This window comes from Bombina bombina, chromosome 4 (assembly GCF_027579735.1).
Source record: "Bombina bombina isolate aBomBom1 chromosome 4, aBomBom1.pri, whole genome shotgun sequence".
In the NCBI taxonomy this organism is placed as follows: Eukaryota; Metazoa; Chordata; class Amphibia; order Anura; family Bombinatoridae; genus Bombina; species Bombina bombina.
The window spans coordinates 1,132,949,755-1,132,971,205 of NC_069502.1; the positions used below are offsets into that span (position 1 = coordinate 1,132,949,755).

The window sequence follows — 21,451 nt, forward strand, 5'->3', positions numbered from 1 at the left end:
GTTTACCTGATAAATTTCTTTCTCCAACGGTGTGTCCGGTCCACGGCGTCATCCTTACTTGTGGGATATTCTCTTCCCCAACAGGAAATGGCAAAGAGCCCAGCAAAGCTGGTCACATGATCCCTCCTAGGCTCCGCCTACCCCAGTCATTCGACCGACGTTAAGGAGGAATATTAGCATAGGAGAAACCATATGGTACCGTGGTGACTGTAGTTAAAGAAAATAAATTATCAGACCTGATTAAAAAAAAACCAGGGCGGGCCGTGGACCGGACACACCGTTGGAGAAAGAAATTTATCAGGTAAACATAAATTCTGTTTTCTCCAACATAGGTGTGTCCGGTCCACGGCGTCATCCTTACTTGTGGGAACCAATACCAAAGCTTTAGGACACGGATGAAGGGAGGGAGCAAATCAGGTCACCTAAATGGAAGGCACCACGGCTTGCAAAACCTTTCTCCCAAAAATAGCCTCAGAAGAAGCAAAAGTATCAAACTTGTAAAATTTGGTAAAAGTGTGCAGTGAAGACCAAGTCGCTGCCCTACATATCTGATCAACAGAAGCCTCGTTCTTGAAGGCCCATGTGGAAGCCACAGCCCTAGTGGAATGAGCTGTGATTCTTTCGGGAGGCTGCCGTCCGGCAGTCTCGTAAGCCAATCTGATGATGCTTTTAATCCAAAAAGAGAGAGAGGTAGAAGTTGCTTTTTGACCTCTCCTTTTACCTGAATAAACAACAAACAAGGAAGATGTTTGTCTAAAATCCTTTGTAGCATCTAAATAGAATTTTAGAGCGCGAACAACATCCAAATTGTGCAACAAACGTTCCTTCTTTGAAACTGGTTTCGGACACAGAGAAGGCACGATAATCTCCTGGTTAATGTTTTTGTTAGAAACAACTTTCGGAAGAAAACCAGGTTTAGTACGTAAAACCACCTTATCTGCATGGAACACCAGATAAGGAGGGGAACACTGCAGAGCAGATAATTCTGAAACTCTTCTAGCAGAAGAAATTGCAACTAAAAACAAAACTTTCCAAGATAATAACTTAATATCAACGGAATGTAAGGGTTCAAACGGAACCCCCTGAAGAACTGAAAGAACTAAATTGAGACTCCAAGGAGGAGTCAAAGGTTTGTAAACAGGCTTAATTCTAACCAAAGCCTGAACAAAGGCTTGAACATCTGGCACAGCTGCCAGCTTTTTGTGAAGTAACACCGACAAGGCAGAAATCTGTCCCTTCAGGGAACTTGCCGATAATCCTTTTTCCAATCCTTCTTGAAGGAAGGATTGAATCCTAGGAATCTTAACCTTGTCCCAAGGGAATCCTTTAGATTCACACCAACAGATATATTTTTTCCAAATTTTGTGGTAAATCTTTCTAGTTACAGGCTTTCTGGCCTGAACAAGAGTATCGATAACAGAATCTGAGAAACCTCGCTTCGATAAAATCAAGCGTTCAATCTCCAGGCAGTCAGCTGGAGTGAAACCAGATTCGGATGTTCGAACGGACCCTGAACAAGAAGGTCTCGTCTCAAAGGTAGCTTCCAAGGTGGAGCCGATGACATATTCACCAGATCTGCATACCAAGTCCTGCGTGGCCACGCAGGAGCTATCAAGATCACCGACGCCCTCTCCTGATTGATCCTGGCTACCAGCCTGGGAATGAGAGGAAACGGTGGAAACACATAAGCTAGTTTGAAGGTCCAAGGTGCTACTAGTGCATCCACTAGAGCCGCCTTGGGATCCCTGGATCTGGACCCGTAACAGGGAATTTTGAAGTTCTGACGAGAGGCCATCAGATCCATGTCTGGAATGCCCCACAGCTGAGTGACTAGGGCAAAGATTTCCGGATGGAGTTCCCACTCCCCCGGATGCAATGTCTGACGACTCAGAAAATCCGCTTCCCAATTTTCCACTCCCGGGATGTGGATAGCAGACAGGTGGCAGGAGTGAGACTCCGCCCATAGAATAATCTTGGTCACTTCCTCCATCGCTAGGGAACTCCTTGTTCCCCCCTGATGGTTGATGTACGCAACAGTCGTCATGTTGTCTGATTGAAATCGTATGAACTTGGTCCTTGCTAGCTGAGGCCAAGCCTTGAGAGCATTGAATATCGCTCTCAGTTCCAGAATATTTATCGGTAGAAGAGATTCTTCCCGAGACCAAAGACCCTGAGCTTTCAGGGATCCCCAGACCGCGCCCCAGCCCGTCAGACTGGCGTCGGTCGTGACAATGACCCACTCTGGTCTGCGGAATGTCATCCCTTGTGACAGGTTGTCCAGGGACAGCCACCAACGGAGTGAGTCTCTGGTCCTCTGATTTACTTGTATCCTTGGAGACAAGTCTGTATAGTCCCCATTCCACTGACTGAGCATGCACAGTTGTAATGGTCTTAGATGAATGCGCGCAAAAGGAACTATGTCCATTGCCGCTACCATCAACCCGATCACTTCCATGCACTGAGCTACGGAAGGAAGAGGAACGGAATGAAGAATCCGACAAGAGTCCAGAAGCTTTGTTATTCTGGCCTCTGTTAGAAAAATCCTCATTTCTGAGGAATCTATAATTGTTCCCAAGAAGGGAACCCTTGTTGACGGGGATAGAGAACTCTTTTCCACGTTCACTTTCCAGCCGTGAGATCTGAGAAAGGCCAGGACGATGTCCGTGTGAGCCTTTGCTCGAGGGAGGGACGACGCTTGAATCAGAATGTCGTCCAGGTAAGGTACTACTGCAATGCCCCTTGGTCTTAGCACCGCTAGAAGGGACCCTAGTACCTTTGTGAAAATCCTTGGAGCAGTGGCTAATCCGAAAGGAAGCGCCACGAACTGGTAATGTTTGTCCAGGAATGCAAACCTTAGGAACCGATGATGTTCCTTGTGGATAGGAATATGTAGATACGCATCCTTTAAATCCACCGTGGTCATGAATTGACCTTCCTGGATGGAAGGAAGGATAGTTCGAATGGTTTCCATCTTGAACGATGGGACCTTGAGAAATTTGTTTAAGATCTTGAGATCTAGGATTGGTCTGAACGTTCCCTCTTTTTTGGGAACTATGAACAGATTGGAGTAGAACCCCATCCCTTGTTCTCTTAATGGAACAGGATGAATCACTCCCATTTTTAACAGGTCTTCTACACAATGTAAGAACGCCTGTCTTTTTATGTGGTCTGAAGACAACTGAGACCTGTGGAACCTCCCCCTTGGGGGAAGTCCCTTGAATTCCAGAAGATAACCCTGGGAGACTATTTCTAGCGCCCAAGGATCCAGAACATCTCTTGCCCAAGCCTGAGCGAAGAGAGAGAGTCTGCCCCCCACCAGATCCGGTCCCGGATCGGGGGCCAATATTTCATGCTGTCTTGGTAGCAGTGGCAGGTTTCTTGGCCTGCTTTCCCTTGTTCCAGCCTTGCATTGGTCTCCAAGCTGGCTTGGCCTGAGAAGTATTACCCTCTTGCTTAGAGGACGTAGCACCTTGGGCTGGTCCGTTTTTACGAAAGGGACGAAAATTAGGTCTATTTTTTGCCTTGAAAGGCCGATCCTGAGGAAGGGCGTGGCCCTTACCCCCAGTGATATCAGAGATAATCTCTTTCAAGTCAGGACCAAACAGCGTTTTCCCCTTGAAAGGAATGTTTAGTAGCTTGTTCTTGGAAGACGCATCAGCCGACCAAGATTTCAACCAAAGCGCTCTGCGCGCCACAATAGCAAACCCAGAATTCTTAGCCGCTAACTTAGCCAATTGCAAAGAGGCGTCTAGAGTGAAAGAATTAGCCAATTTGAGAGCATTGATTCTGTCCATAATCTCCTCATAAGGAGGAGAGTCACTATCGAGCACCTTAATCAGTTCATCAAACCAGAAATATGCGGCTGTAGTGACAGGGACAATGCATGAAATGGGTTGTAGAAGGTAACCCTGCTGAACAAACATCTTTTTAAGCAAACCTTCTAATTTTTTATCCATAGGATCTTTGAAAGCACAACTATCCTCTATGGGAATAGTGGTGCGTTTGTTTAAAGTAGAAACCGCTCCCTCGACCTTGGGGACTGACTGCCATAAGTCCTTTCTGGGGTCGACCATAGGAAACAATTTTTTAAATATGGGGGGAGGGACGAAAGGAATACCGGGCCTTTCCCATTCTTTATTAACAATGTCCGCCACCCGCTTGGGTATAGGAAAAGCTTCTGGGAGCCCCGGCACCTCTAGGAACTTGTCCATTTTACATAGTTTCTCTGGGATGACCAAATTTTCACAATCATCCAGAGTGGATAATACCTCCTTAAGCAAAATGCGGAGATGTTCCAATTTAAATTTAAATGTAATCACATCAGATTCAGCCTGCTGAGAAATGTTCCCTAAATCAGTAATTTCTCCCTCAGACAAAACCTCCCTGGCCCCCTCAGATTGGGTTAGGGGCCCTTCAGAGATATTAATATCAGCGTCGTCATGCTCTTCAGTAACTAAAACAGAGCACCCACGCTTACGCTGACAAGGGTTCATTTTGGCTAAAATGTTTTTGACAGAATTATCCATTACAGCCGTTAATTGTTGCATAGTAAGGAGTATTGGCGCGCTAGATGTACTAGGGGCCTCCTGAGTGGGCAAGACTCGTGTAGACGAAGGAGGGAATGATGCAGTACCATGCTTACTCCCCTCACTTGAGGAATCATCTTGGGCATCATTGTCATTATCACATAAATCACATTTATTTAAATGAATAGGAATACTGGCTTCCCCACATTCAGAACACAGTCTATCTGGTAGTTCAGACATGTTAAACAGGCATAAACTTGATAAGAAAGTACAAAAAACGTTTTGAAATAAAACCGTTACTGTCACTTTAAATTTTAAACTGAACACACTTTATTACTGCAATTGCGAAAAAACATGAAGGAATTGTTCAAAATTCACCAAACTTTCACCACAGTGTCTTAAAGCCTTGAAAATATTGCACACCAATTTTGGAAGCTTTAACCCTTAAAATAACGGAACCGGAGCCGTTTTAAGCTTTAACCCCTTTACAGTCCCTGGTATCTGCTTTGCTGAGACCCAACCAAACCCAAAGGGGAATACGATACCAAATGACGCCTTCAGAAGTCTTTTATAAGTATCAGAGCTCCTCTCACATGCGACTGCATGCCATGCCTCTCAAAAACAAGTGCGCAACACCGGCGCGAAAATGAGACTCTGCCTATGCTTTGGGAAAGCCCCTAAAGAATAAGGTGTCTAAAACAGTGCCTGCCGATATTATTATATCAAAATACCCAGAATAAATGATTCCTCAAGGCTAAATAAGTGTTAATATCAATCGATTTAGCCCAAAAAAAGTCTACAGTCTAAATAAGCCCTTGTGAAGCCCTTATTTACAATCGTAATAAACATGGCTTACCGGATCCCATAGGGAAAATGACAGCTTCCAGCATTACATCGTCTTGTTAGAATGTGTCATACCTCAAGCAGCAAAGGACTGCAAACTGTTCCCCCAACTGAAGTTAATTGCTCTCAACAGTCCTGTGTGGAACAGCCATGGATTTTAGTTACGGTTGCTAAAATCATTTTCCTCATACAAACAGAATTCTTCATCTCTTTTCTGTTTCTGAGTAAATAGTACGTACCAGCACTATTTGAAAATAACAAACTCTTGATTGAATAATGAAAAACTACAGTTAAACACTAAAAAACTCTAAGCCATCTCCGTGGAGATGTTGCCTGTACAACGGCAAAGAGAATGACTGGGGTAGGCGGAGCCTAGGAGGGATCATGTGACCAGCTTTGCTGGGCTCTTTGCCATTTCCTGTTGGGGAAGAGAATATCCCACAAGTAAGGATGACGCCGTGGACCGGACACACCTATGTTGGAGAAAAGACTTTTGACTGATTTTCTGATGCGTAGCAAAAGCGCCAAAATAGGCCCCTCCCCCTCACCCACAGCAGTGAGGGAAGCTCAGTAAACTGTCTCAAATTAAAATAAACGACAGCCAAGTGGAAAAACAGTGCCCAAAAACAATTTTTCACCCAGTACCTCAGATATTTAAACAATTTAGCATGCCAGCAAAAACGTTTAAAATTAAATATCATGAAATGTCATTAAATAGCCTGTTGCTAGACGTTCCCAATGCAAGTAAGGCTAAAGATTATATGCATATAGTATTACCCAGAGAAGTGCCATTCCCCAGAATACTGAAATGTACACATACATACATAAACAGCCTGATACCAGTTACTACTACTGCATTTAAGGCTGAACTTACATTATATTGGTATTGGCAGTATTTTCTTAGTCAATTCCATTCCTCAGAAAATAATATACTGCAACATACCTCTTTGCAGGTGAACCTGCCCGCTGTCCCCTGATCTGAAGTTTACCTCACTCCTCAGAATGGCCGAGAACAGCAAAATGAATTTTAGCTACGCCGGCTAAAATCATCCAAAAACTCAGGTAGATTCTTCTTCAAATTCTACCTGAGAAGAAACAACACACTCCGGTGCTGTTTTAAAATAACAAACTTTTGATTGAAGATATAAAAGCTAAGTATAATCACCACAGTCCTCTCACACATCCTATCTATTAGTTGGGTGCAAGAGAATGACTGGGTGTGACGTAGAGGGGAGGAGCTATATAGCAGCTCTGCTTGGGTGATCCTCTTGCACTTCCTTTTGGGGAGGAGTTAATATCCCAGAAGTAATGATGACCCGTGGACTGACCACACTTAACAGGAGAAAATAAGCTTGTAACAGCTTTGGCCTAGTACATAATATATGGTTTCTGGTGTTCCTCAAACAGTGCCAGGGACAAAAGGGTCTGTACATAATTATTTGCAGCATTCACAGCTTTGTTAATATACATATCCTCCTTGTGAACATATATCCTCTTGTTATATTAAACAAATCACTTCCACCTGAACTTAGTGCACTTTGATGGGAACAATTATGATTTGCCGGTGAAAGGGATAACGAACAAAAACTTGTGTATTTCTGGTGCATCATCTGTGAGGTACATTTAAAAAATATATACTAATATTTTAATTGCTGCAAAATAAATTTTCAAACATTACGTTGTTTAATGCTAGTTTTATGTCCCTATAAAGTTTATATTAAAAAAAAAATTAAAAAAAAAGTATAATATCTCAGAATAACTTTAAATTTGCATTCATCAAAAATGAAACAAAGGATTTTCCCTGCATATCTGGGAACTAAAAATGCTTCCATTAACATAAGATTTTTTTTCTTTTTCGTTTCAATTAAAATTCTTGATTTTTTTTAACGTAATCAATAACTTAACATCACTGTATTAAGATGAACGTATTCAACAGGAGTCAAGCGCTGTAACTCGTACACTCTACTGAAATATGCATATTTTTCTGGCCTATTTAAAGGGACAGTAAACACCAACTTTCATAAAACTGCATATAATAGACACTACTCATAAAGAAGAATAGGCACAGATACTGATATAAAAATCCGGTATAAAACATTTTAAAAACTTACATAGAAGCTCCCAGTTTAGCACAGTTGATGAGGTTAGACTGGGACACCCACTGAAAGGGGCAGAGAAATCAGGAAGAACAGACTCTTCCCCCTCCACTGCATATGAGAAGAACCATTACACAAACAAGAACAAGCAGGACTCTGTAGACTTGGGTCTACACCTGATACTTTGGGGCTTGGTTAGGCGTCTGAAAATCAGCACAATGTTATTAAAAAAAAAAATAAGCAAAACTATACATTGTTGAAAAAACTCTCCCAGATTGGCTTTATAAATGGATCTACAAAGCATTTATGTACAATGTCCCTTTAAGGGGAATAAAGTGTCTTATTGTCATTCAAATACATTAAATCAGCTATTACAAGTAAGTGGATCTACCCCCACTTGATTTGCCTTTTGATAATGTCTGTGACATTATCCTTTTTACTAAACACTGCTTATAAAGAATGAATCATTATATGCCTTCCACAAAAGTGATGGGGTCACAAACAAACTCTCCTTTGCAATTGATCTTCCCTATAGAATAATTTATACATCACCACCGTTAAAAGGGACATGGAACCCCAAACTTTTTGTTTATGATACAGTTTTACTTTCCAATTTACTTCTATTATATAATTAGCTTAATTTTCTTGATATTCTTTGTTGAAGAGGCAGTAATGCACTATTAGGAACTAGCTGAACACTTCATGTGACAATGACAAGAGGCATACATGTACAGACACCAATCGGCAGGTAGCTCCCAGTAGAGCATTGGCCTTCATGAGCGTACCTAGGAATGCCTTTTTTTTCTTTTTTTAAATGATACCAAGAAAATGAAGCAGCTTAGATATTAGAAGTAAATTAGAAAGTTGCTTAAAACGGAATGCTCCATCTGAACCAGTTTAATTTTGACTTTACTGTCCCTTTAAAGGGTTATACAATTGTGTGAAATGGACCACATACAAAACAATTTTATTCGCGTCAAATTTGTATTAAAATTAAATTACTTCAAGGCAGAAACGAAGCTTCAAACATTTACTATTGCTATATTTTTATTTTTCCAAATGTCACACACAATCCAGCCCCTTTAAATGGTTGTGGCTTCTGTTAACAAGTATGCCCAATCTGATGTCTTAAAATTTGCATGCATATATATATATATATATATATATATATATATATATATATATATAAGGTTAGTGAGTGTACCCCATCGCACTCGCAGAGTAAAGAATACAAATCACATGCGCAGAAGATGTATGAGACTGGAGCTATAACATTATTTCTGCCGTTTATATACTGCTCGTCAGTCTAGGGAGGAGACAATTCTATACCTTTACATTATAATGAGTGAAGCATATTTCAATTGTTTTAATATTCATTCAAAACGTAGAGCTCGTTTCTTGAGGGGATGATCCTTAGATACTAGGTATTACTAATCCGCTCACTATTCCTCTCCAATGCAGTTGCAGAGGTTGCGGCTAAGTTTACACTGCAGGCGCGTGATCAATGGACGATGTCGGGAGAGTGCATAATAAGTACACTGCGCATGTGCAGCACAGGTAGAAATGTACTGTGCATGCAAAAGTATGTTCGCTGGACTGGGAAGAGCCATAATAGAGAGAACCCAAGTTGCCCACCGTGATTGGACTATGCTAATGAGTCTCACGATGGGGTTGGAAAGGGGGAGGAATTTACTTATTTGCAAAACAAAAAATCTACGATAAAGCAAGGTATTTCAGTATATTTTGAAACTCTGCATTCATATGTGTGTGTGATATATATATATATGTGTGTGTGTGTGTGTGTACATACATAGATATTTATGTATTACATATATATATATATCTGTATATATCTATAAATATTTATATACATATATATATATCTGTATATACCAACAGATATTTATATATATCTGTATATATCTATAAATATTTATATACATACACACACACACAGCCCTGTTAAAATGTCAGGTTTCTGTGCTGTAAAAAAACGAGACAAAGATAAATAATTTCAGAACTTTTCCCACCTTTTAATGTGACCTTTAAACTGTACAACTCAATTGAAAAACAAACGGAAATCTTTTAGGTGGAGGGAAGTAAACAAAAAAACACTAAAATAATGTGGTTGCATAAGTGTGTTATAACTGGGGATGTAGCCGTGTTTAGAATTAAGAAATCACATTCAAAATCATGTTTAATAGGAGTCAGTACACACCTGTCATCATTTAAAGTGCCTTTGATTAACCCCAAATAAAGTTCAGCTGTTCTAGTAGGTCTTTCCTGACATTTTCTTAGTCCCATCCTACAGCAAAAGCCATGGTCCGTAGAGAGCTTCCAACGCATCAGAGGGATCTCATTGTTAAAAGGCATCAGTCAGGAGAAGGGTAAAAAAGAATTTCCAAGGCATTAGATATACCATGGAACACTGTGATGACCGTCATCAAATGGAGAAAATATGGCGCAACAGTGACATTACCAAGAACTGGATGTCCCTCCAAAATTGATGAAAAGACGAGAAGAAAACTGCTCTAAGAGGCTGCCAAGAGGCCTACAGCAACATTAAAGGAGCTGCAGGAAAATCTGGCAAGTACTGGCTGTGTGGTACATGTGACAACAATCTCCCTTATTCTTCATATGTCTGGGCTATGAGGTAAAGTGGCAAGATGGAAGTCTTTTCTTATGAAGAAAAACATCCAAGCCCGGCTAAATTTAGCAGAAACACATCTGAAGTCTCCCCAAAGCATGTGAGAAAAGGTGTTATGGTCTGATGAAACCAAGGTTGAACTTTTGGCAAAAATTCCAAAAGATATGTTTGGCACAAAAACAACACTGCATATCACCAAAAGAACACCATACCCACAGTGAAGCATGGTGGTGGCAGCATCATGCTTTGGGTCTGTTTTTCTTCAGATGGAACTGGGGCCTTATTCAAGGTAGATTGAATTATGAACAGTACCAAATACCAGTCAATATTGGCACAAAACCTTCAGGCTTCTGCTAGAAAGCTGAACATGAAGAGGAACTTCATGTTTCAGCATGACAACGACCCAAAGCATACATCCAAATCAACAAAGGAATGGCTTCACCAGAAGAAGATTAAAGTTTTGGAATGGCCCAGCCAGAGCCCAGACCTGAATCTAATTGAAAATCTGTGAGGTGATCTGAAGAGGACTGTGCACAGGAGATGCCCTCACAATGTGACAGATTTGGAGTGTTTTTGCAAAGAAGAGTGGGCAAATCTTGCCAAGTCAAGATGTGCCATGCTGATAGACTCATACCCAAAAAGACTGAGTGCTGTAATAAAATCAAAAGGTGCTCCAACCATATTATTTTATTTTTTATTTTTTACTTCCCTTCACCTAAAAGATTTCAGTTTGTTTTTTTCAATTGAGTTGCATAGTTTATAGGTCACATTAAAAGGTGGAAAAAGTTCAGAAATGATTTATCTTTGTCTCATTTTTTTACATCACAGAAACCTGCCATTTTAACAGTGGTGTGTAGACTTTTTATATCCACTGTATGTATGTATGTGTGTATATATATATATATATATGCATTTATGAATAAATGGAACATTCTGCTATTTGCAGAACATTGGAATGTGAAATATTCATATTTTCATGTCAGGTTAGCACATATGAGAATATGAGTTCGGGTTAGCATGCAAGAAGACTGGAGTTGTTTTCTTTATGTACATAGTAGCATACAATCTCCTCTTTTTCTTCTGTTATATTATGTTGAGCATTTACATTGTATATTACAATTTTCTTTTGTGACTTGGTATAAAACTAGAGTTTATTACTCTCTGTTTATAATATACAATGTTTATATGTCTAACTAGATATCTATATCTTTATATATATATATATATATATATATATATATATATATATATATATATATATATATATATATATATATATGTATTCAGAAAAACGGTATTGTATATAACTACTACGGAAAACTGAATAAAAAAAAAAAACAAAAAAACCTCATACAATAAAAAAAATATAAGATGAATTTGGGAAATTTGGTATTGTTTTTATTTGTTTTTTTTTTTACTCTGAACATATATGGTGGGGGAAAAAAATCACTTCTGCCAATTGGCATACAGTTGTAACTAATCGTTTCCGCTGTAAGACTTTATTTAGAAATACTAAAACATAGATTTGAACAGCAAATAAGAACCATATATCCAATGAAACCCTAGGACATTTGTCATCTCAGCGCTATGTTACCTACTTTACTTATGTATCTAGCGCTATATATTGCGCTATATATTCTATAAAAAACTGTGCCCGATTGCATACAAACACCTATAAAACAAAAAGTATTATTACTAAAAAGCATTTCAGACAAGAGTACAGGTTTACTGAAATGATATATCTGCTGCAGCATCTTTAACAATCAACTGCTATGTAAATGTGTTATTTAAGTGAGCCAGATGAGCAAATGAAAGGATTATTCATTACACTCAAATGTCTCAGCAGAAACACAGTTTATAAAATTGCCATAGTAATATGGAAAATACATTGGTTTCTGACCTTTGACCATGTGGCTATAATTCAATAGGAAGAATTGTAATTTTGTTTCAGATGCACCTATTTTTATTTTTGCTTGACTGCATGCTTGATCATAGCAGGGATTTGTAGCCCATTTTCTGGGCTTATTGCTATCTCATTCTGATATTTTATAGGCGCTATTACAACTGATAGATTAACTTCTTGGTTGGAATGATACATGGCTAAACCATAGTGAAAAGCACAATATACAAAGATCTGCTGCTTTTGGCTAACATGTTAGCATTAAAATAATATTCTTATGTTGATCATTCAGAGCCCCATAAAAATGTGCTTCTTTATTTTTTTAATCTTCATTTTTTCAAAACATCCATTTCTATGGACGTGTCAAGTGTAAAGAATTAACTATTTTTAAGCCACATATACATAAATCTTTTATAGGCAAGATTACAGTCGATATTCATTAAAGTGATGGTAAATCCAAGCGTTTAACAAATGCTAGGATTTACCATCACTAAAAATCAAGGGGAGTTTAAGGGATGAGATCTAAAAAAAAAGGGGGCTAAACTCATCCTGTGCCTGTGCTAAACTCAGCTACTCCCGCCGCCCACGGCACATCAGTCTCCTTCAGTGAGGCGAAGTTTGACAGCCGTGCGTGTCAACTGACAGGTTTCTGTATGCACGTACAGATATTGGTTTAGAGGTGCAAGCGGCACCTCATTGGTAGAAGGCAGAAGCCGCTGAGTTTAGTGCTGTTCAACGGCACAGAAAGGGTACATTTAGCACCCTATTTTTGAGATCTCATCCCTTAAACTCTCCTTGATTTTTAGTGATGGTAAATCCTAGCATTTGTTAAACGCTTGGATTTACCATCACTTTAAACCTGAAAAGCTAATCAGGATAGTAGTTAGCATCACAAGTCACAAGAGCACATTTTGGTGGGTTTCAGACAGAGCAAAGCTGAGGTTTAAAGGAAGGTAAGTGATTAATCATTAAACATAATATGGCATTAAATGCTTCTTAAAGGGACATAAAAACCCAACTTTGTGTTTCCAGATTCAGATAAAACATGCAATTTTAAACAACTTTCCAATTTGCCTCTTATCTAATTTGCTTTCTTCTCATTGTATTTTTTGTTTAAAAGCATACTTAGGTAGGCTTGGGAGTAGCAATGCATTACTGGGAGCTCGCTGCTAACTGGTGGGTGCACATATATGCCTCTTTTCATTGGCTTATCTGATGTGTTAAGCTTACTCCAAGTAGTGCATTGCTGATCCTTCCACAAAAATACCAAGAGAAAAAAAAGCAAATTTTATAATAGAAGTAAATAAGAAAATTAAAGTGTCAGTAAACCTAAAAAATAATGTTATATAATTCTGGCACCACTGCTTGTAGAACCTTTCTCCCAAAAATAGCCTCCGAAGAAGCAAAAGTATCAAATTTGTAAAATTTGGAAAAAGTATGAAACGAAGACCAAGTCGCCGCATTACAAATCGGTTCAACAGAAGCCTCATTTTTAAAAGCCATGTGGAAGCCATGAGCAGTAATTCTTTCAGGAGACTGTTGGCCAGCAGTCTCATAAGCCAAACGGATGATGCTTTTCAGCCAAAAGGAAAGAGAGGTAGCCGTAGCCTTCTGACCTCTCCACTTACCAGAATAAACAACAAACAATGAAGATGTTTGACGGAAATCTTTAGTTGCTTGTAAGTAGAACTTTAAAGCACGAACCACATCAAGATTGTGCAACAGACGTTCCTTCTTTGAAGAAGGATTAGGACACAGTGAAGGAACAACAATCTCTTGATTGATATTCTTATAAGAAACAACCTTAGGAAGAAACCCAGGTTTGGTACGCAAAACCACCTTATCTGCATGGAAAATAAGATAAGGGGAATCACACTGTAAAGCATATAGCTCAGAAACTCTTCGAGCCGAAGAGATAGCTACTAAAAACAAAACTTTCCAAGATGGAAGCTTAATATCCATGGAATGCATAGGTTCAAAACGGAACCCCTTGAAGAACTTTAAGAACTAAATTTAGGCTCCATGGCGGAGCAACAGGTTTAAATACAGGCTTGATTCTGACCAAAGCCTGACTAAATGCTCGAACGTCTGGGACATCTGCCAGACGTTTGTGTAGAAGAATAGACAAAGCAGATATTTGTCCTTATAAGGAACTAGCTGATAATCCCTTCTCCAAACCTTCTTGGAGAAAAGACAATATTCTAGGAATCCTAATCTTACTCCACGAGTAACCTTTGGATTCACACCAATAAAGATATTTGCGCCAAATCTTATGATAGATCTTCCTGTTGACAGGCTTTCTAGCCTGAATCAGGGTATCAATGACCGACTCAGAGAAACCACGCTTTGATAGAATCAGGCGTTCAATCTCCAAGCAGTCAGACGCAGAGAAATTAGATTTGGATGCGTGAACAGACCTTGGATTAGAAGGTCCTGCCTCACTGGCAGAGTCCATGGTAGAACCGAGGACATGTCCACTAGGTCTGCATACCAAGTCCTGCGTGGCCACGCAGGTGCTATCAGAATCACTGAAGCTCTCTCCTGCTTTATTCTGGCAACCAGACGTAGAAGGAGAGGAAATACATAGGCCAGATTGAAGGACCAAGGCACTGCTAGAGCATCTATCAGTACCGCCTTGGGATCCCGGGACCTGGACCCGTAACGAGAAAGTTTGGCATTCTGACGGGACGCCATCAGATCCAATTCTGGTGTGCCCCATAGCTGAATCAGCTGGGCAAATACCTCCGGATGGAGTTCCCACTCCCCCAGATGAAAAGTCTAACGACTTAGGAAATCCGCCTCCCAGTTCTCTACTCCTGGGATGTGGATTGCTGAGAGATGGCAAGAGTGATCCTCTGCCCATCGGATTATTTTAGTTACCTCCATCATCGCTAGAGAACTCCTTGTTCCTCCTTGATGATTGATATAAGCTACAGTCGTGATGTTGTCCGACTGAAACCTGATGAATTTGGCCGCAGCAAGCTGCCTGAAGCGCATTGAATATCGCTCTCAGTTCTAGAATATTTATCGGGAGAAGAGATTCCTCCCGAGACCATAAGCCCTGTGCTTTCAGGGAGTTCCAGACTGCATCCCAGCCTAGCAGGCTGGTATCTGTCGTTACAATGAGCCACTCTGGGCTGCGGAAACACATTCCCTGAGACAGGTGGTCCTGAGACAACCACCAGAGAAGAGAATCTCTGGTCTCCTGGTCCAGATGCAGTTGAGAAGACAAATCTGCATAATCCCCATTCCACTGTTTGAGCATGCATAGATGTAGTGGTCTGAGGTGTAGGCGGGCAAAAGGAACATTGTCCATTGCCGCTACCATGAGTCCGATTACCTCCATTATACTGAGCCACTGATGGCCGAAGAATGGAATGAAGAGCTCGGGAAGTGGTTAAAGGGACACTGTACCCAAAAATTTTCTTTCCTGATTCTGATTGAGCATGAAATTTTAAGCAACTTTCTAATTTACTCCCAATATCACATTTTCTTCATTCTCTTGGTATCTTTATTTGAAATGCAAGAATGTAAGTTTAGATGCCGGCCCATTTTTGGTGAACAACCTGGGTTGTCCTTGCTGATTGGTGGATAAATTCATCCACCAATAAAAATGTGCTGTCCAGAGTACTGAAACAAAAAAAAAGCTTCGATGCCTTCTTTTCCAAATAATGATAGCAAGAGAACGAAGAAAATTTGATAATAGGAGTAAATTAGAAAGTTTGCTTAAAATTTCATGCTCAATCTGAATCACGAAAGAAAAATTTTGGGTACAGTGTCCCTTTAAGAGCTTTGATTTTCTGACCGCCGTCAGAAATATTTTCATTTCTACCGAGTCTATCAGAGTCCCTAGGAAGGAAACTCTTATAAGAGGGAAGAGAGAACTCTTTTTTATGTTCACCGTCCACCCGTGAGATCTCAGAAAAGCCAACACAATGTCCGTGTGAGACTTGGATAGCTGTAAAGTTGACGCCTGAAATAAGATGTCGTCTAGATAAGGCGCCAATGCTATGCCCCGTGGTCGTAGAACCGCCAGAAGGGACCCTAGCACCCTTGTGAAAATTCTGTGAATAGGGATGTGTAGATACGCATCCTTTAAGTCCACGGTGGTCATATATTGACCCTCCTGGATCAGAGGTAGAATAGACCGAATAGTCTCCATCTTGAATGATGGAACTTTGAGGAACTTGTTTAGAATTTTGAGATCCAAGATTGATCTGAAAGTTCCCTCTTTTTTGGAAACCACAAACAGGTTTGAGTAAAAACCTAGCCTCTGTTCCTCTTTTAGGACTGGGCGGATCACCCCCATGGTATGTAGGTCTTCTACACAGCGTAAGAACGCCTCTCTCTTTGTCTGTTTACAGAAAATCGAGAAATGTGAAAAGTCCCCCTTGGAAGAGAGCCTTTGAATTCCGGAAAATATACCTGGGACACAATTTCTAAAACCCAGGGATCGTGAACATCTCTTGCCCAAGCCTGAGAGAAGAGAGAGAGTCTGCCCCCTACTAGATCCGGTCCTGGATCGGGGGCTACCCATTCATGCTGTCTTAGAGGCAGCTGCAGGCTTCTTGGCCTGTTTACCCTTGTTCCAAGCCTGGTTAGGTCTCCAGACTAACTTGGATTGGGCAAAATTCCCCTCTTGCTTTGCAGCAGAGGAAGCTGAAGCGGGACCACTCTTGAAATTCCAAAAGGAACGAAAATTATTTTGTTTGGTCCTCATATTATTTGATCTATCCTGAGGGAGGGCATGACCTTTCCCTCCAGTGATGTCTGAAATAATCTCTTTAGGTTCAGGCCCGAATAGGGTCTTTCCTTTGAAAGGGATGTTCAAAAGTTTAGTTTTAGATGACACATCAGCAGACCAGGATTTAAGCCATAACGCCCTGCGTGCTAAAATGGCAAAACCTGAATTCTTTGCCGTTAATTTAGCCAGTTGAAAAGCGGCATCTGTAATAAAAGAATTAGCCAATTTAAGGGCCTTAATTCTGTCCAAAATTTCTTCTAATGGAGTCTCCATCTGAAGAGCCTCAAACCAGAAAGCAGCTACAGTAGTTGCAGGAACAATGCACACAATAGGTTGAAGAAGAAAACCTTGATGAACAAAAATTTTCTTCAGGAGACCCTCAAATTTTTTTATCCATAGGATCTTTGAAAGCACAACTGACTTCAATAGGTATAGTTGTACGCTTAGACAGAGTAGAAATAGCTCCCTCCACCTTAGGAACTGTCTGCCACGAGTCCCGCATGGTATCAGATATGGGAAACATTTTCTTAAAAACAGGAGGGGGAATGAACGGAATACCTGGTCTATCCCACTCCTTAGCAATAATATTCACAATCCTCTTAGGGACTGGAAAAAAAAACATTAGTGTAAACAGGAACCTCTAAGTATTTATCCATCTTACACAATTTCTCTGGGACCACTATAGGGTCACAATCATCTAGAGCCGCTAATACCTCCCTGAGCAATAAGCGGAGGTGTTCAAGCTTAAATTTAAAGGCCGTCATATCAGAATCTGTCTGAGGAAGCGTCTTTCCTGAGTCAGAAATTTCTCCCTCAGATAACAAACTGCTCAGCATTTTTCCTTAACCCAGAGCTGACCCGCTTTCCTTGTAAACCAGGCAGTTTGGATAAAACCTCAGTGAGGGTTGTATTCATAACTGTGGCCATGTCTTGTAAAATAAATGAATTTGACGCACTAGAGGTACTTGGCGTCACTTGTGCGGGCGTTACTGGTTGTGACACTTGGGGAGAGCTAGATGGCGAACCCTCATTTACTTCTGACTGAGAATCATCTATTGCTCTATATTTAAGTGCTAATATATGTTCTTTATAGTTTATAGACATATCAGTACAATTGGGACAGAGGGGAGACAAACACTAGAGTGTCTCTAAATTAACCATGTGGGTTAGAAAACTCAAAAACAAGCCACAATGACCCCTTTAGTCCCTTCAAAAAAATGTTATAATTGCATCATTCACTGAATAAACAAAAACGTTTTTACCAAACAGTGTCACCAGTAACAAATGAGCCCTTCATGCAAGCTGAAATTCCTATCCAAGTGTCTGAATACAGCTTACCCTTCCCTCATGGGGATATTGCCAGCCTTTTCTAGAAATAACACAGTCTGTCTAGAAAAAAATAGACTGAACATACCTTAATGCAGTTTAGCCTGCAAACTGTTCCCCCAACTGAAGTTTTCCTGTACTCTTCAGCCCTTGTGAGAACAGCAGTGGATCTTAGTTACAAAATGCTAAGATCATCATCCACCTTGCAGAAATCTTCATCCCTTTTCTGCCAGAGAGTAAATAGTACACACCGGTACCATTTAAAAATAACAAAATTTTGCTTGAGAAAATAAAAACCTAACATTTTTGTCACCACACTCCTCTTTGCCCTTCCTAGCAGTTAAGCAGGCAGAGAGAATGACTGGGGGGTGGAGCTAAGGGGGGAGCTATATAGGCAGCTCTGCTGTGGGTGCTCTCTCTGCCACTTCATGTAGGGGAGGAGAATATCCCACAAGTAAGGATGAATCCGTGGACTCGATACATCTTACAAGAGAAAAGCGGTTTCAAATTGCATGCTCTATCTGTATCATGAAATAAAAAGATTTGTGTTTCATGCTCTTTTAATGAAGAAGTGATAATCCACCTTAAAAGAGCAAATGAGTGCAGATAAAGTGAGGGAGGATGAGGGGGATAAACCGGCTCACAGAAAATTAGCTAAAAAGTATTAACCAAAGTCTCCCTGGGAGAAAATGGAACCAGAACACATTTCAGATGTATTTTACAGCAAAAGGAAGCAACATAAATAATGAATGTATATTGGAATAATGTTTCACTTTCAAAAGTAAAACATTTTATGCGTTGTTGAAATGTTACATTTAATAGTCGTTTAAGCAGTCCTCAACAAACTGCAGGTTTTACAAGCTTTTGTAAAGTTGTAGGACAGACAGCAAGCACTATGAGGTGCACAAACAAACATTTATACACACACTTGATTAATGTAGGTTTTAAAGGAGCATTAAAATCAAAATAAAAGTTTAAAAATATGAAACCCAAAGGTTTGACCTAAAAAAAAAAATCACTGAAGGAATAAAACAGACTGTCCAAACAAGGATGAGTGGAACAAAGGATTATACAAAATTGTTTCCACACCTCCTTGTTGGCGGTGCCCTTTATTTTTATCAAAACTAAACCTACACAATTATATCTTAAACATAAAATGGAGGATTATTTACAGCTATTGGCCAAGAGATAAGGCCAACTATATCTCCATTGCCCCTGAGAGAGAGAGATATATATAGAGAGAGAGAGAGATATATATATAGAGAGAGATATATATATATAGAGAGAGATATATATATATATAGAGAGAGAGAGATATATAGAGAGAGAGAGATATAGAGAGAGAGAGAGCGATAGAGATAGAGAGATAGAGAGAGAGAGAGAGAGATATAGAGAGAGAGAGATAGAGAGATAGAGAGAGAGATATAGAGAGAGATATAGAGAGATAGATAGATAGAGATAGATAGATAGAGATAGAGAGAGAGAGATATAGATAGATAGATAGATAGATAGATAGATAGATAGATAGATATATATATATATATATATATATATATATATATATATATATATATATAGAGAGAGAGAGAGAGAGAGAGAGAGAGAGAGAGAGAAAGAAAGAAAGGGGGGGGGGATTTTACAACCATATATAAGCTATACATACCTTATAACTGATTGAGAGTGCACATTGGGAGTACATCTCCGATGGGGTGGGGAGATACATGTACATTGAATTCAACATCACTTATTAACATAGACTTTAATTTACTGGTCCGGACTAACCTGGATTTCGTATAAAATTCATTTGTGATTAGTAACACTGTGGATTCAGTGCAAAGTCAAAATGTTTTTAGACGTTCAACTTTCACTTAAAATCCACGGTCACAATTCCATCAGGGCTTAAATGCAAGTCTACTAAACAGCTACTTTGGGATGTATATAATGTGGTTTTTAAGCCCTTGATAAAAATGAATTATGTCTGTTTAACGTAAGATATAGCGTGATACCGTACAGGGTTGTACAGGTAGCAGTTGTGTTCAATAACATGCTAGTAAATGTCAGGGGAAAAAAGCAGGAACCACATACCAGAGGATTTGGGTTTCCTGCAGATTTTCGAACGCTCCTTGCTTGCATTGCATGAAGGTGACTCAGTCTGGCCTGGAAACCTATAACAAGGCAGGAAAAAGAAACAAAAACATCAGCATTTCTGTACTTTTGAATGTAACAAATGCCACAGAAATATTACCTTTCCTGTTTTGTTACATCATGCAATTTCTCCTTACACACATAATAAAGCTCTCCGCTGCTGAACAGTATGAGCATAAATGATACAGTTTTTACAGGATGTTGACTTAAAGTGAATGTCAATTTTTCCGGTTTGGATGATATATTTATGTAGACAAACATCCAATTAAGGATACCGCCAATATAATTTTTTAATACAACTTTTAATTTGTTTTTAATTTTATATAGTAAATATCGTTCATTTACTTTACCCGCTCCTCCCACTCACTGTTTCCTTATTCTCCTCCATATTACGTATACAGCGGTCCCACCCGCTGTTTACGTATCAGCAATGCGCGCTCCCATTTAAGTCTGCCATTGCGCATGCGTTACTCCTGTTTCCGCTGTCAAACAACATAGTATTCATTGAATCAGTACATTCAATGAATACTATTGTTGCGAAGCGAAGGACAGGATCTCCTACCCCCAGCCTGTAATACCGCTAATTAGAAGTAAAATACTCCGTATACTAGTCTATACTTCTATACTAAAAAAACTCTGTATACTAGTCTATTGCGCATGCGCGAAATGTGCACTCGCTTACGCTAATGAGCTGAGAACCACAATAGAACGCAAGCGCAAGAATGACTCATTACGTCATCCTAAGGGGGTGGGTCCCCCTGTGGTTAGAGCCATTATTGGCTCAGAAGATGTCCATTATAATCAACACGAACGGAGCGCGAATGCCGGGTGGAGGATGAGAATAATGGGAAACAACATAAATTATTAAAAATAAAGGTATATATTTAAATATTTATAAATTGATGAATGAAAGTCCAGTTTTTTTATAAACAACTGTTACAGAGAACCTTAGTCATGAAGCTGACTTTACATTCACTTTAATCTCTCATTAAAAAGCTTTTACATTTTTTTTTTCTACAAACCAATTTCTTAAAAAACATAAAATTATGCTTACCTGATAATGTCATTTCCATCTGTACGAGGAGAGTCCACGGCTTCACTCATTACTTGTGGGAAATACAGAATCTGGCCACCAGGAGGAGGCAAAGACAACCCAGCCAAAGGCTTAAATACCTCCCCCACTCCCCTCATCCCCCAGTCATTCTGCCGAGGAAACAAGGAACA

General features: G+C 39.8%; 1 protein-coding gene across 1 annotated transcript in view; it reads right to left on the bottom strand.

Moving 5' to 3' along the window:
- Positions 1-21,451, bottom strand: part of GPATCH2 (G-patch domain containing 2) — a 572,071-nt gene that overhangs the window by 435,881 nt on the left and 114,739 nt on the right. Inside the window, exon 5 of the mRNA XM_053712502.1 lies at positions 20,168-20,247. Within this exon, the coding sequence (XP_053568477.1) occupies positions 20,168-20,247 (80 nt within the window). The remainder of the gene's footprint in view (positions 1-20,167; positions 20,248-21,451) is intronic.